The sequence below is a fragment of the Pinus tabuliformis genome, chromosome 5_1, assembly GCF_031772625.1.
Source record: "Pinus tabuliformis cultivar Carrire ecotype Pingquan chromosome 5_1, CPIR1, whole genome shotgun sequence".
Taxonomy (NCBI): domain Eukaryota; kingdom Viridiplantae; phylum Streptophyta; class Pinopsida; order Pinales; family Pinaceae; genus Pinus; species Pinus tabuliformis.
Genome location: NC_142305.1, coordinates 899214096 through 899232083, shown reverse-complemented (window position 1 = coordinate 899232083; position 17988 = coordinate 899214096). Strand labels below are relative to the sequence as shown.

General features: G+C 38.0%; 1 protein-coding gene across 1 annotated transcript in view; it reads right to left on the bottom strand.

Moving 5' to 3' along the window:
- The window catches only part of LOC149167713 (semialdehyde dehydrogenase family protein), a 79629-nt gene extending 67147 nt beyond the window's left edge, over positions 1-12482 (bottom strand). Inside the window, exons 1-4 of the mRNA XM_089433110.1 lie at positions 11808-12482; positions 11640-11725; positions 11369-11468; positions 11019-11141 (exon numbers count right to left, since the gene is read on the bottom strand). Coding sequence (XP_089289236.1) covers positions 11019-11141; positions 11369-11468; positions 11640-11725; positions 11808-12125 — 627 coding nt within the window. The 5' untranslated portion in view covers positions 12126-12482. The remainder of the gene's footprint in view (positions 1-11018; positions 11142-11368; positions 11469-11639; positions 11726-11807) is intronic.
- Positions 12483-17988: the final 5506 nt, after the last annotated feature.

Sequence of the window (17988 nt, the reverse complement as noted above, 5' to 3'; positions counted from 1 at the left end):
ACTCACCACCAAAGCACACTCTGAATCAAAAATAGCCGCAAAATCTTTTCACATATGTTGAAGATGCAAATCCTTATTTCTCCTTACCCTTCTCGCCGGGACACCGAACAACATAGTGACCCATCTTCCCACAAGCGAAGCATTTCACTTTGCTCGTGTCCTTCTCCTTATCCTTAGCCACTAGACGACCCCTTTTTGATCTTCTTGCCCTGTGTCGCAAGAGCAACATTCTCCTCTTCACCTCCCCCACCACTCTTGCTGCCACTTTTCATACTCCTTATCTCCTCCTGGACGAAATCGTCCCACATCCTCCTCCAACCAAGAAAGTGATCTCTAGCCACGAAGTTGTGGATAAAATTATCCCACTTCTCGGTGAACCCCTCTAAAGCAATCCGGACCAACTGCTCCTCTAGAACAGTCTCTCCAATAGAAACTAACTCATCCTTCACCTGTGAGACTCTAGTGAGGAAAGATGTCACATTGTTAATCTTGGTCATCTTGGTGTTGCGTAGTTTTTGTCTCAACACCATCTTTCTGTTCTCACTAGAACATTGGTGCAAAGAGACCAAGGACTCCCACATCTTATATGCATATCTCATCCCTGAAACATGAGGGAATAGATGGTCCTTGATGGCATCTAGAAGGATCCTCTTTGCCTTCACATTCTTCTTGTTGAACTCTACCAACTGAGCTGGATCAGTGGGTGCTTGCATAGCTGCTTCAACAATATCCACACTTCCACCTCCTCCAGTAAAAGCATAATCCTCTCCTTCCATGGGCCAAAGTTTTCAGTCCCCATCAATTTGTCCTCTACTCTCAACCCAGTAGCCATGACCCCACAACCAACAAAATGAAGCAAATCTGGAAGCTAGAACCTCTCTTCCTCTAAGCTACGGAAGTCTTTGGGTTTCTGGCAAAGTTTCAAAGGCATGGTTCATTGTTTGAAGACTTTCGTAGCCCGCTGCCCTCTTTATTGTTGAGAAATTTAGGGCATGAATAGTTGAAAGATTTCTTTGCTTGATAATTGTTTGTGATATACTTTTACTTCTTATCTTATAGTCTGTTCTTTGTTATGTTATTATTGTGTTCTTTTCATCAAGACAATTACCAATATGCACAATAAAAGACAAGTGACACAGTATGTAAGCTTATCAGCCAGGGCAAAACCTCTCACTTATTGAGAGGAAAACCCAATCAAAATTCTTCTTCTAGATCTTCAATTGATGAGTACCAAGACCATGACACAGCCCCTTGACTCTAGTATCCTCCCAAGAACATTATCACTAACCTTGATGCTCTACCTCTTCCCTTTCTCACCTTTCTTCTTGATCTCGAATTGCTTTCCTCGGCTCCTTCTAGAGAAACTCGGTCTCTATACTTCACACTGCTTCTTTTCGGCTTTCCCTAGAGAATCTCGGTCTCTAGTCTCTACATTGCTCTTCTCGGCTATCTCTAGAGAATATTGGTCTCTAGATCATAAACCCTAGTCTCTATACTGCTTCTCTTCGATCTTTACTTGATGCCTTCGTTTCTTCTTTTGTACCCAGAACAAATACCCCAGAAGAAACCTTCCTTCGCTAACCCCAGAAGAATCTCTCCTTCGCACTACCCAGAAGAAGTCTCCTTCGCTGCCCCAGAAGATACTTCTCTTATCCCTTTTCGCACTTCACTTGGTAGCCTCTTCTTCGCACTTCTTCTTCAACGAATGCTTGTCAAGTTGCTTGTCGAGTGTGGCTATATATACACTTCTTCTCATGTCCTTTAGGCCGACATGATCTCAAGAGTTAGGCCGACTTCTTCTAGCATGTTCTCTCATCGTTGTAGGTCGACTTGAAGAGGATAAGTGACAAGGTCTTGGAGGATACTTTACATAGACAAGTTTGACTCTATACAAAGTGTAACATGACTTCATTACATGACAATGACTCTATCATTTTATGACTAGATGACAAATAATTCCTAAAGACTCTCAATGGGAGTCTTGACTCAAAAATAAAATCTCTTGCTCATGAAACCCATGAAGCAAGCAATACAATAAATTTATTTTTCTTCTTTACATCTCATTACATAAAATCATAATTACATGTCATTATGAAGACCGAACCTAGTTACACTTTTCAACATTTATCAGTTAACTGAAAATGAAGATGTAAGCCTCAACTTGCCTCTGATACCATGTAGAAAATTAATGATATGCACCCTCACCCCAATTTACAAGTTTGCAAGTGTTTATTTATCCCAACCCACATGTTTTGTCATGCTGATATAAATTTCAGAATGCATTAATTGTAAACATTCAAAGAGTACTTCTACTATTTTTCAATTTTCCTATCAACTGAAATTTATATAAAATTTAGGCAAGCATTCAAGCATGAAAGACACTTATTTTTTGTCAAGGTGACCCCGGAAAAACCCCACAACCTCTTGGGGAAAACCGGTCTTCATAGGAGGATTTTATTGCTTAAGAAATTAGTCTAAGTACATATAATTAAACACAATACTTATCTCCCTTCAGCTAAAGCATTAGATGCAATTTCTGGAAATTTGTGCCCGCTGATAAATTTTAAATTTACAAATTTTCATGCCCAGAATTTTTTTGCACTTTCCCAAAGGTCGGCTCCCCAAGAAATCTGTCTCGAAAAGTATGTTGAAGTAGCCTCGATTTTTGTGCCAAAACAAACTCAAATTATGTGCCAAATCTGCCTCAAATTTTGTGTTGTTGCCCCTCAATTTCTGCATTGGAAGTGACTCGAATGTGCCTCAAAATTTGTGCCAAATGACAGCAAAGACCCTCCTTGAAAATCACGTTGAACATTCCCTCAAAATGTGTGCCACAACCCTTGAAATTCGCGTTGTTATTTACCTCAATTTTTGCGCTCAATGTCTCCTTGATTTTCGTGCTCCTCTCCTTGGAATTCATGCCTCCTATGGCTGCCTCCCTCCTAGAAAATTGAACCCTCCTTCTCTAGCTGCAAATTCTCCTTCAAGTTCTTCTCTCCTCTTCTCCTCATGCTCTCTCAAGTGTGAAGTGAAGAATGAACCTCCCTTTTCTCCTTTTGTCTCTTAGAAAAGATTGAATCCCTGAACCTAGGATCGAATGGATGTGTGGTTGAGATTAACTCTCCCAATTGACCCCCCTCACACATTGGTCTCATTACTTAAAAGCCTCCTAGTACCTTTTTCAAGTTGTGTACCTTTTTTCTATTTTTCTCATAAAGTGATTTTTCAACTCACTTTAATATTAGAAAAGTACACTTAGTACTTCACAGGTTTACACATAAAGTCCCTTTATAAAGTACAAGTGACTTTAATATTAGAAAGTACATGGTGCACCACTTTTAAATACATTTTCCACTCATGACATTAATATAACTCATAAATGTCACCAAGGCAAAAGTAATTAATGTGTCTACTAGGCTAAAAGGGATAAATGCCTAGTAACACCTCTCCTTCATACTATTTCCAACACTAGAAGCTTATTCATATATGCTTGTTGTCCTAATACACTGACACAATTGAATGATCATTGTTCTGAAGCATCTGAATCTATTACTCAAGCAAAGGTTTGTTTTACTCCCATTAAGTCTTGTAGCCAAAGCCACAGTGGATTATGTCTTGGTTGTTTGAGCAGTACTAAGGAACAATCTTGAACATAAAAGTATAGAGGTTAAGAAGGTTTTCTGTAATATGATTAGAGTCTTATTGCAAGAATGTTGAAGTTCTAATTTTGGGATTTATAAAATCTCGTTGTGCAATTTTAAGTTGTTAATTAAGGGATTAAGATTTTAATCAGTAAATTGTTCGTAAGGGTTTCCATAACCTTCAACAGATCATCCTGAGCACCAATCAAAAGGTTTGGTTCATATCATATTGTTGTTGCAGCAGTCTGAAAAGGTGTCTCCTCTTCTTACAACAGACTGTAAAGGATTCACAAGTAGTGATCTTCTTCTGGAGCAGTTAGGGTTCAAATAAGTCAAGTATCTGATATCAGCTATCTTGCAGCAAGGTTTTCATCCGTAGTATGAGTTGTAAGTGCCTCACTGTTTGAAGATTATAGTACATTTGAAGGGTATTGGTAGAAAGTTTTTTGTTGAAACAAATATTTTGCAAAAGTTTACTTATTGTAAGTGGGTCATTGTCCCTGGTACGAGAGCCCACAATAATTGTCAACCTTATTAACTTTTTCAAGGTGGTTGGGTGGTGCTAGAACAAGATTGAGCTTGCAAGGGTGTTGGAGCATCCTTTCAGTTGTTGCTTATAAAACCAGGGTGTTGAAGCGTCCTTCTAGTTGGAGTTGGAAAATTGAACGCTTTTCTAGAGTACTAAGGAGTTGGGGGTCGGGGTTTCCCTTTTCAATTGGAACTAAAGCATTTGATGTACTCACAAAATTATTAGAAAAGTGTTCGGTTGTTTTTGTCCAAGAGGGGGTTTCCACCTAAAATTTTGGTGTCTACTGTCTATTGCTTGTTTATGCTTTGAATTAATGTTGAAGATTAATTAATGCTCTGAAAAGATTAATAAGTTACTAATTGCTAAGAAATACTAATTTGCCCCCCTCTCAGTATTTCCAACACAAGGAATGGTTGAATTATGTGCCCCACTTCTCCCTTAGGTGGCAACCCTTTAGGCTCTTGGAAAACTTGTTTGTACATCTATAAAAGCTTCTCCAACTAGTGTTTATGCTCTTTGGTACATCCCTCTAAAGATGCCTTCACTTCTATCAATTCATCTCTTTGATTATTTCGACTCAATATGGGTAGTACAAAGTACAAACTTCCCACTTAAGCTTTAATCACTTTCATATCTTGGTTAGCTCTTCCTAAAGTGGATTTACCTTTATGTGCATTTGATGATGAGAATTTTTCCATCCTTGACCAGGAAATATACATTTTCTCTCCTAATGAAGATAGCATCCCTCAAGTACATGTAAAGGATCCCAAACACTACATCAAACATAGTGGGACCACATCCACCTACACTTCATTGATATATTTTGCACGAAGTGCAAATTTGATATTTCACTACTTAGTAACTAGCAATTCTACATCCTTATTTATCCATTCCAATGGCTATGGGTGAGGATAGTTGTGTGCTTCCAATCCAAACTTACTTACAAGAAACTCCATTATGAGGTTGGCTTTGTGAACCAAAGTCAAATAAAGCATCCACTATTGCCTTCTTAAACTGAATCTCAATACATAAGAGAATGGTCATCTCATTCTCTTCCATGTGATGACAATTGCTCATGTTCACCTCCCTCTACATTATAGAAAAAATAGTATTCTCATCTGCATCTTTGCTTTCAACCTAATTTGCTTAATCCATGCTTAACATGTTCTTCTTCTTGAGCTCCTACTTGCAAATCCTTATATTCAACAAAGGATGTAGCTTCCAACACTTAGCTTTGATATGATCGTCTATATTATAATCGTTACAAAGGTTGTTAACATCCTACAACTATTCCACAAAAAGCCCAAAGAAATTAGCTCTGATACAAATATGAGTAAACTCCCACGGATATTCCAATTAACATTTCATTAGAATTGACCTTCAGATGTTATTGCAAATATAATGAGGTTACTCTATTATGCAATTTTTACTTGTGACCAAGTTATAAAATTAGAAATATACCTCTTTCAATATGGAAATTAACCAAGAAAGTCTATAGTAGTAATATGGCACACCATTTACACAGTTAACACGCAATGTTAACTGGGAAAACTCCATCAAGAAATAAGGATTACGCCTTACTCTTTATTATCAAATTTATAGTGCAAATTACAAAGAACAATAATCACTTGCTATGGAGTACATGGACATTAACATTGAATGCTTATCACAAGATCTCCCCCTTCTCCTACTATGCTAGGGTATCCCATTCTGGTTTTCTTAATTATGGAACAGTAAATCACTACAATGAGAACATAAACACATTCCTCCCTTGTGGCCCAGTTTCTACTATATTATAATAGTTGTTAAGGTAAAGGTTAGGGATTTTGCATGCCAAAACTTTCAATTAACGTTAAAAGTTTGGACTCTAAAATATTCTTGAAATTCCACACATGACTAACTCCACATGTGTGAGTAATTGGAGTTGACATGACATCCAATCGCTACTACAGTGGTCAAAGCATAGGTCACTTGTTGGAGGAACTCATTCATATGAAATCTAGTTGAGGTGCTCTTGGACCTTTGGAAAGCTCTTGATGAGTGTAACAAAATCAAGGGGCTATGAACGTTGCTCCCAAAGATTTGACCCAAAAACATCCATTTAATTCTTAAAATGGCCACGAAAATATTCAAATTCCTAAATCAAGATCCACAACGTAAAGCATCCAAAACAACAATAAAATTATAATGACCCATTTTCATATCATACCTCCCCAATCTCGAAGTCTTTTGGTCCCCTCAAAATCTTTTACTTTTGAAGTAATGAGGAAAATGTTCCTTAATTTTGTTTTAGTATCACTTCCCTTTGCTTCGTAGCTGCATTTTCAATTCAACCCATCACGGCTATTATTGACCCAATCACCTTTTCAATTTAACCTATCACAGCTCTTATCGACCCATTCCCCTTTTCAATTCAACCTATCACAGCTCTTATCGACCCATTCAACTTTTCAATTCAACCTATCACAGCTCTTATCAACCCATTATGTTCCTTCTAATCTTCTTGTACAAAACCATATCTTCTTCTAACTCTTACTACACATCTCTTGTTAAGTCTTCTATGGGAAAGCCAGACTTGCCCCTTTTGCTAGTTGTGCATGGATAGATGATAGTGTTTCAAGTTCTCCACATTCACCACTGAGTAAATGCATATGTATGGAAGTAGACAAACTTTGTAAGCATCATTGCCTACCTTTTCCAATAGTTCGAAAGGCCCATATCTCTAAGACTTTATTTTCTTACCATGTCCCTGTAACCTCCCCTAATTTAGATGCAACCAACTCTATCTCCTACCTTGAATGACTTTTCAATGCTATGTTGTTCATGCCTAACCTTGTACTTTTCTTGCAATTAAAAGTGCCTCTTGCACTTACAAATGGATCTATCAAATTATCTATAAACCTTTCAACATTCAATGCTTTTCTTGCGAAATCTTCCTTCTCTACTCAATGTTACCCTTCCACAACATCAAAAGGTCAAGGCAGCAAATGTCCAAAACAATTTTTGAATTGACATTTACTTGTGGAATTAAGGAGTGCTCTATGACAAGAGCATTGAATGTAGATCAAATTCGCATCTCATGACTTTGGATGCTTGTGATTGTAACCCTTCAAAAATTAAACCAATGTCTTGCTCACCACTTCTATTTACCCTTTTTTTGCAGATGGAAAGTTGTACATCTCTTCAACTTGGTATCCATCTTCTCCTAGTGTAATCCAAAAAGACACCAACCAATTTTGTATTCCCATCAAAAATTATGCTCCTTGGCAAACCCTTAAAGATCTTAGAGGAGCAACGATTACTACATTGCACCATTCTAAAGAAACATAAATAAATGCAAACACAATGGACCAATGACAATAAATGCGATCAATTGTCTATTTATTGAAAACCTTATAGAGGGTCTCACAGAGTTGCCTAGACATCCTTTGTCAAATTGAAATTTCTAGGGACCTACAAATTATTCGATTAGGGGAATCAACTTGACAAAGTAATTATATCGAAGCCACAACAAAAGGTTGGCGAGCTAAGTGCCCACATGCATGCCATCATCTAATAGGGAGAGACTAAAATTTCAATGTGGGCAAATAAGAAATAGTTCCAAAGATGGCTTTAAAAATGGAATTTAGTAGTTCATTGGTGACACTTTGTGTCAAGCTTGTCACCAATCAATTTCTTTATAGTCACACAGCTTCTCGTGACCATACAAATGTTTCCACAACATGGGACATCTGAAACACCAATTGCAAACCAGAATGTAAAATTTATTGATTCTAGGCTTACCATTCTATATGTACAAGACTGCGCCAATATACAATACTACCATTCATGCAGAATGAATGTGACTTCTGTTGATATTTCTAGAGCACAAGCCAGAACAATTTTCTTCAGCATGATAGCAACTTCTAATGATTTAATTAGCATTAATTTCACCTAATATTCATTCAATATCTGTTAAGTTTTGGTATGTTCTATGCTTAGAGCAATTTATTTCAATTTTTCCAATTAGCTCAATATCTTTTCCAAATTAGCAATCACATCAGCATAATAGTAAATTGCAGATAGAACATAAACATAAATCGCAGAAGACAAGCCAAGACAAGAGGATACAAGATGTGGCACCAACCAGGGACAAACCCCAATGTGGGGAAACCCTTGATCAATTCTTCTTATATGTTCTTCAATAGTTCAGCAGAGGGAGAGATAGTACATATACATCAAAAGTCAACCTTTTGACTTATCTAAATAAGAGCAGAGATCTTCTCTAGGAAGATGGCATATGAGGTAGTTGATCTGAGCTTAGGTGAAGGCAAACTGCTTCCACTGATCCAAGGTGACTCCATCACCATGCTGCACCTCACTACGCTGCACCCAATCTTCATGTTGTACCTTATCTTCTTGCTGCACCTACCCGTGCTACATCATGTTGTACCTCATTGTGCCCATCATGCTGCACCTCACTGTAGCATTTATTATCACTGTGTTGCACTTTGTTACCAAGTGTTGCACACAACATGCTACACTACACTTCATCACGATGCCCATCATTATGCAACAGCATTCAACATCATGTTGCACCTTATAGCAACGTTGTCACATCTTATCATGTTCTGCATTAGTTCACTGTTTAGGGGATTCTCTATTTGCTGCAGCAGATTGGGCAACCTTCATCATGGACTGGTTAGGCCATCAAGACAGTCCTACCAACCCTCACACATAGGCAGCAACATATCAAATACATACCTGGAACTTGTGCATACTGTTATAGCATTAGATCATGGGTTAGGGCATCCAAACAGTCATGTTCAACCCTTCTTCCAGCTACAATAGTCCTCTTAAATCTGCAGCTCATCAACCAGAGAGAATACCCATCATTCCATGCACAAGTTGCTCCACAAACCACCTAGGTTTGTCCTTCTTCAATGCAGAAACCCTCAACAAGGCTCCCTTTCCTTCGCTGCTGCTACAGGAATATGCGGCCTTGTTTTGGAGGGCCTAATACATCTCAGCCTCCAAAACAAGCCTCCCTTCCTACCTGTAATTACCCAAGGAAACTCGACCTGTTCACTTGTGAGGTTTCTTTTATTTCTGCCCAGAATTTCCCATCATGACCTCAGCCTCCTACCTGTAGTAACTCAGCTCCCAAACAGTCTAGAAGGAGGCATAAACTATGCCTTCCTTCACCTTCGTTGGGCTCCTCTCTTCTGCAGCCAAAACAAAGCTCTTTATGCACCATAGATCTTGTCATAAGTCTGCGGCTAGGGCACATTGTGACAGCTGATTTAGGGCCTCATAGATCAACATTGTAGGTCTCTTCTAGACCTCCATTAGGGCAACATTGTCTTCTTAGGATCTCTCCTCCCACCAAAACCCAAGACAAGTGGAGAGGATGAGATCACAAGAAGTGTGTGTCTAAATGACCTTCAAGACACCTCTATTCATACTAAAACATTGAGCACAAGTGGGAGTAATTTGGTTGCTGGCCGACCTTGACGAATTGTCCCATAACACAAAAAAAATCATATTTCCATGAATACTTGTCGAAATCAGATGATCTTTAGATCAATCCTACACCTCTCGACGAGAGGAATCCAAGAAAAATATCAGCTGCCATAAATAAGATGATGACCCACATGGAGTTTGGCCCTAGTTGCCAATTTTAACAATATCATTAAGCAGTTATACAGAAGAAAATATCAACCATTAAACATGAAAGAGCAATAGAATATAACCATAAAACAATAAGACAGGAGACATAGAAAATAGGCCTGAGACCAGGGCAAAACCCACAACAGGGAAACCCATAAAACTCATTCCTTATGAGAGAAAGAGTTCAATTCGTCAATACATCTAGAAAAACAAAAAACATAATAGTTAACCAGAAACAAGAGTATCTATAAGTGCCAAGCCTCCTGTGATTTTCGGTCCCCTCCTTCCTTTCTTCCTTCCTTGGAACAGAGCTCATGAGAAGATAGATCGATGTGCCAAAGGAGGAGCGGTGGTCTCCTTTATATAGACTTCAAAGAGGGGTCGAATGGGTGCCTCTTAGGGGCCCAGCCAACTTGAGTAATTTGGAGGCATAAATTTAAATTCAAATTTTCCTTTTTCTTTTCATGATGAAAATACCAAACATGGCTACCATATTTCCAACAACTTCTAGGGTAAGTACACTAGCTATCTCTCAATGTCTTTATTCACTACTAGTGTTGCAAACATTGTGATTCTTTTGGGCACCAATTTTTCGGCCGAAAAATCGCAATTTTTTTAGTCCCAAAAAATCACAATATAATAGTAAAAATCGCAATCTGATCCAAAAAATTACCAACGTGCAGAAAAAGGGCAATTTAAGTCAATTTTCTTTAGTTTAAAAAAATGTATTTTTTTAATTTTGCCGATATTTACCAATTTTTCCCAGGTTTTCCAATTTTTTCATTTTCGAAACTCTTGCCAATTTTATTCGAATGCCTAATTTCTCAACATCGTTCATTACACTCTTTTGAGTATTTCAACCCTAATAGACACAATGAGGTATTCTTATCCATTAGTATCTATAATACTTTAATTTGCCAAAATTACATTGGTTCACATTTGAGGTTAATTAACTACTAAGTATCCACAAGGGTTACATTGTAAATTTGGTTTGCCACACAAATGATGTAGAAACCAAAAGGGATGATGTCCCAATAATTTTCGAAAATAATTTTAGTGGAATGGTTAGCCTCAAACCTGACACCTAAGAAAAAAAAAACGTCTGCTCCAAAAAAGGAAGTCGACTGTCTTTTACTGGAAATATTAAAAGGAGCATCAGTAGAATGTGGATTTAAGAACACAAGTAGAGAAATAGATACCTTGGCATGACGGTGGAGGGGCGTAGCTGCCATCAGACAGATGATAGTTGAACAGTTTGGGTTGGCAATAAGCGCTCCCTTCTTGTAACTAAGTTTTATGTGAGACATTGCCTCTGGATTCACCTGAAATTAATATAAAACTCATAAGCCACAAAATATGAAACTGGTATTGAACTTTGCCAACTAAAAAATGAAAATAGGTACCTCGGTAATCACAAGGGGTACAAAATATGAAACTGGTATTGAACTTTTCCAACTAAAAAACGAAAATAGGTACCTCGGGAATCACAATGGCTACAAAATATGAAACTGGTATTGAACTTTTCCAGCTAAAAAATTAAAATAGGTACCTCGGGAATCACAAGGGGTACATCATCGTCCATACGGAACGCAGAGCTGTTGTCTACTACAACTGTCCCCTGTTGTGCAGCTATAGGTCCGAACTTCTTGCTGCAAAACAATATAAATGGTAAGCAAATGGTGATAATTCTCGCATAGGCCCTGTACTGTGGGTGAGTTTAAGTAGTGGGACTGCACAATAGATAAACCTTAAACCCTAAACCCTCCGATCAGTGGAAACTTGATTCCCAGAAAGCATATTTACCGTGCACATAAACTGACCTTATTGAGCCACCAGCACTGAACAGAGCAATGTCAATCCCGCGGAAACTATCTTCAGTGAGCTCCTCTACTACATAATCTCGTCCCTGCACACAATGTCAACAAAATGAAAGGTAAGGTCCCCATTTTGTGCCAGCGATTTGTCCAATCTGCGATGTTGACACTAACCTCAAATGTCATTTGCTTTCCAGCAGAGCGCTTGCTCGCCAGCAATCTGAGACTCCTGTAGGGGAAATCTCTATCATTCAACACACTCAAGAACTCCTGCCCGACGGCACCTGTGACGCCCACAATAGCCACCGATGGACCATCCTCCCTCAACCCCATTCTCACCAATCTGTTAGGAGGAAACCTCGTTCTCGCCCCTGGGATCGGTCTGAGGCATTTGCATTTTCCCCACATTTGGCTGCCATTGCCATTGATATCACAATCGCGCTGTAACAGTGCTCGGGAAGCGTATGAGTGCTGGGTGACTGCCATTGCCATCTTTGATCCTGATTCCTTTGACAAATGAATCTCTGTAACCTGCAATTTCTCTCTCGTTTGGTTCAAGGCAGGAAGGAACGAAAAAACGTAACGTAAATGAACAAATAGGTAGAAAATAAGTCGAGCCGAACTTTGGTCGATGGTATTGATTAGGGCGCCCGAAGTTTGGTCTGATGGTATTGACTACAGCCGCCTGGATAGTGAAAAGGCCCGCGGGCGCCCGAAGTTTGGTTGACTACGCCGCCTGGATAGTGAAAAAAGCCCTCAGCATAGTTTTGGGGTCGGGGTGCTGCATGGGCATCATACGCCGACTACTTCCCTATTTTTCAAAAAGGCATGGCTCGGAAGGCATTTCATTCAAATTGCTGCTGGCAGTCACTTAAGCACATGCTAACGGAGTTGTCTATAATGCGACTTTTTGAGATTCCGGTGACGGAATCCGGCGAAAGAAATTGAGATGAAATCATGATTTGTTGCAGTTAAAATGGTTTTTTAACTGCATATTCGGATTCAGCACCCTGAAAAACCCCTGGGACGCTTTCATTGTGCAGAAACTAGTTATCAAACTTGGATTTCAATAAATTACTGCCGGATTTTCACCGGAAAAAATCGCCGGAAAGGCTTTCAAAAAGTCGCGTTAAAGACTACGGCCATGCGAACACATCAAACATGGTGTGGGGATTTGGACTTTCAAACATCGGACGTAATTTTTTTAAATCCTCTCACTCTATGTACGGTGTATATATTATGAGTTTAAATTTTAGTGATGAATCATATTTATTGGTTGAAAAAATAAAAAATTTAATGTAATTTTTATAAAAAAAAAAAATATAAATTCTAAAAAAAATTTTCCCGGAATATAAGAATATTTATAATATAATAATAATAATTTTAAATATAAGAATATTAATTGTAATAATTATTATTTTAATAATAAAAAATTTGCAATTAATAATAATAATAATAATTTCTCAATATTAATAATAATAATAATCATTTTTCTAAGAGTAATAATAATCATTTTTCTAATAGTAATAATAATAATAATTTAATTTTTATAGATTATAATAATAGTGTTAATAATGAAAATAAGATTTTTTCTAGCAATTTCTATTTTTTTTTATCCTTATGTTTTTAGTCTTTTAGAGAAAGGTTTAAACTTTGCCTTAGCTCCGAGAAAAATCTTTGTGCATGATATTATTTGCCACATTGAGTTCGAGATAAGGGACTTACCAGATGCTACTAAAGATATTATTACGCAAGATTGTGCGGTTATCCTGAGAAAGGCTAAGCCCAACCTTAGTAAATCTGAGTTTGAGGCTCTCAAAGCCTTGAACAATAACAAGGACATCGTTGTTCTTAAAGCTGACAAAGGGGGTGTTGTTGTTATCCTAAACAAGGAGGATTACCGAAGAAAGATGTTAGATCACCTGTATAATAGCGAGAGCTATAAAAAACTTGACAATAATCCCTTAAAAAATATTTCTAAAACAGTTACTCTAGCCATAAAATCTAGTAGCACTGTTAGCTCCCTTAACAAGAAACTTATTGAGAATAGCCCTCTCACGCCTAGGATTTATGGTCTTCCAAAGATCCATAACAAAGGGGTCCCCCTACGCCCCATAGTCAACACCATAGGAGGGCTAACTTATCTTCTTGCTAAATTTGTAGCAAATAAGCTTAAACCTTTCGTTGGTTGAATTGAATCCTTTGTCAAAGATTCATCTTCATTTGTTAATGAGTTAAAGAGTATTATAATAGATCTGGATGATAATCTAGTGAGTTTTGATGTGGTCTCTTTATACACTAATATGCCCATTAATGAGGCCATTGAAGTAATCGATCGCATTACGGATCTAGATACTGCTTATTTAGTTTGTCTCACCTCTACGTTCTTTAGTTTTCAAGGGGATTTTATGAACAAATTTGTGGCGTTGTCATGGGTTCACCCATTTCCCCCGTGGTGGCTAATCTTTTCATGGAGGACTTTGAATCCAACGCCTTGTCATCATCTCTATTCCAACCCAAACTTTGGAAAAGGGTTGTGGATGACACTTGTGTCGTCTAGTCTCATGGTAAAGAAAAGTTGGAGCTAATTTTCCAACATCTTAACAGCGAATTTAATTCCATAAAGTTCACTATGGAATGTGAAGTTGATGATAACTTACCTTTTCTCGATGTTCTTATTTCAAAAATGGATGATGGTTCTTTCTCTCATCAAGTGTTTCGAAAGAAAACTCACACGGAGCAATATCTTCATGCGAGTTCACATCATTTCCCTGCTCAAAAGCTCGGTGTTCTCAACACCTTAGCCACTCGGGCGTTACGAGTTTATGATGAAAATCACCTCAAAGATGAAAAAACCCACCTCCTTAAGGTTTTTAATAAGAATGGTTATAGCAGGTCCCAATGTCTTAGAGCCTTCCTTAAGGCTGAAAGAGGTCCTAGGAATAAGAATGATCCCAAGGATCGGTTTTCTAGAGTGCATCTTTCGTTTATTCAAGGGACCACGGATAAGATTGCAAGGGTCCTGAAAAAGCATAAGATTCCTTCAACATTTAGGCCCCTTATCACTATTCCAAGCTCTCTAAGGTCGGTTAAGGACCCTCTGAACCCCAATGATGTGAAAGGTGTTTACATCATTCCTTGCTCCTGTGGGACTCCATACATTGGTGAAACTAGTCAATCAATAAATCAAAGGATTTATGGCACGCTGCTGACATCAAGCATGGAACGTCTCTCTCCTCCACTTTGAGAGAACATGCGGAAAAGACAAATCATCACATCTACATCAAAGAGGCTAGGGTCATTGCAAGGATTGACCATTTTCATCATCGTAAATTTAGGGAGGCCTTGAAAATTGAAAAAATGCCTATTAATTTGAATAGAGACTTTGGTTGGAGTATCAACAAGTGTTGGATCCCTGCTCTATCTTCCTAGGTTTTTTTTTTTAAGGTCTGACTATATTATCAAATTTTGATTAATAGACTTTGTTATTAATTTTGATCAAAAGACCTTCCTTTTTATTTTATAATATTTTAATTTATTTTCTTATTTCTTTGTTAATGATAATATTTATAATTTTTTTTCCATGGAAAAATCGTAATTTTATTAGTGAAAACAAAATTACATGTTGCAGATGCTGAAACGCATTACATCAGGCAAGTCAAAAGACTGTTGATCAGAAGTTCAATGAAAGCAAACTAATGTACAAATAAGCAGACTAATGTACAAAATGGGAGAATCATGTTTTTCTCCCTTTCTTCTTCTCAACCTTGCGCCACTCCCCTTGAGTCGACATCGAAGATACGAGTGCAAGTGAATTGTCAGCATCAGGTCGAGGATTGTCCTTATCAGAATCTGAATTGTCTGGTGTATGTAGTCATTTTGTTCCACTGGAGTCCATTGCATCTGGCATCTTTTCCAGTTGTAATTCCATAGGATCTTGTGGAGTTATCTCCTGTGCTTTTGGTTCTTTGTCCGCTTGGTTATTCTCATTGGGTATGGGGTCTTCCACAACCACTTCCTCCTCCTCATCAGAGTCATGGGGGGAAATTGCCAACCCTTGGGTTGTTTCCCTGTTTTCTTTTTTCTTCGTATATCTTTTTTGGCTTCCGGGCATGAGTTTTGTAGGTGTCCTATTTGCCTACAAATTCTGCATCTAAATGTTGTGTTTTCATAGTCTAGTATCTGTGTCCAGCTCCATTGTTGGTGTTTCAGCAGTATGCGATCCGATAAGCCTTTGCTGAGATCTACTTCCACACATATATGAGTGAAAGTAAACACTCTTTCCTCCAGTCTTTGTGTGTCCATTTTGATATATCGCCCAATGGAGTTTCCAATACCAGCAAGGACCTGTTGATCCCAAAAATGTAATGGGAGATTATGCAACCGAACCCATACTGGCATCCTGGAAACAACCATAGTATTAGCATTGAATTCCAGAAACCAAGGTGTGATGAAGAGGCCCATGGATCCCCATAACCATGGTCCTTGTTGTAGTATAATGTCTCTTGCCTCATATGAATGGGATTTGACAATGAAAAACCCCTTTGAGCATAGGTGTATTTCACAGTGAGCAGTCCAGTTTCAACATGTTTTGGCCAAAAACAGTGGAATCGATAAATTAGGGCTTGTGATTCAAAAGTATTACAGTGAATATTTGTTTCTAGTATATCTATGTTTAATTCTGGAATATAATTCAGTTGCTCCACAATATATGGACTGGGTTCAGTTCCAGCTTGCTTTGATGTTGTTGTAGGTGTGTTTTTTCCTTGTAGGATATTCTTGAAAGAAAGTCCTCCATTTTTGTGCTTCTGTTGTGTTTCGTTGTTTTTTGTTGTACTACTTCCAATGCCTCCTCCTGAATGTTTTGTTTTACTAGAGGTCGCGGCTCCACCTCGCAGCCTCAGGTTGAGTGTTATGGTGGACACTGACATAATATTGTAGTCCTTCAGGAGTCTAGTGTCCTGTAGTGCTCTACCCCCAAATATCAGATGTTGTAATCCAATAGGATATCCAATATGTTGGGAGATGAGATACTTCAGATGAAAAACACAATCTGTTGTGAGAACCCAAACCAAAAAAGACGTCCCTGAAGGGGTTTTAATAATAACTTGAAATCGATAAAAATTTACCAAGTGTGGGGAATCTGTGTCCACTCGAGATTTGCAATGTCATGCTGCTCCAAGTACTCTTTTTTGCAAATTGTTGTGTGGATGCATGACAGGAGAAAACTCCTTGATCGCTAGACTCGCCAAGTGCTCTATTTCAGTCAATGAAGATCACGTGTATGTATGGTAATCCAGAAGCAAGCATAGTTTAACAATTACCTTAATGTCTGGTAGGCCCAATGCCACAAAGAAAACCCCCATCTGTAATAGTGTGCAAATATGTTTGCATAAAAGCCATTTCCCCCATACCACTGCTGGCAGGCTGGGGAAACTGTGGGTCTAAGAAAAATAGAGGGTTTCTGATCGTGGACATTCCAACTAGTGTAGATTTGTTGTGGTCGTGTAGGAGCATACTGTAATGGATCAATGTACAATCTAGATCTGCATATACCCACTCAGTCGTCGCCTTCCCACATTGCTCAAAACCATTCCTAATGGGATGTATTATCCGAAACCACAGTTTTTTAGCATTGATGGCTCTTATCATAGTGGCCGCCGCAGATTCCTGTACATCTGCCTCAGGTTGCATCTGGTACTCTGCAATCCAGAGTATTGGTCGTCGACCCATCATAGACAATAAAACAAATGCCCATCTGGAGGAAAAAAACCGCCAAGTTTCAGACTCTGCATACCTGGAATCATCGTTCCCTCTGGCCCTGGGCCTGTCCATAGCCTCCACTCCCAAACCCGTGATGCCTGCGTGTGAAACCCTAGCACTCTCGCTCGCCATTTTTTTCCGCCTCACCCTGATAATATTTATAATAATAAAACTATTATTTCTTTATTGGTGTCTTTACTTTATGTGTCTTGTTAGAAAAACTTGCTTTTGTTTGGTAATATTATTATTAAAATCAATTTTATTAATAATATTATTTATAATAATAATAATTTATTATAATACTAATTATTTATTAATAAATTTATTTATAATAAATTTATTTTGGAGCAACTTAGTTTGACATTTTCACCTTTGTTAATCAAAACAAAAGATTATTAATAAATAAATAAATTATTATTTATTTCTTACTATAAAATAATTTTTATATTATTAATATTAATAATGGTTCTTGAGTCAAACTAGTTGTTATATTCTAACGGTTGGTTAGCTTTTATCTAGTTGGTTCGAAACGTGTCGACGAGATTTTCTCCTATGTGATTTTCACTGAAAGATTTTTTGTCATACATAGAAA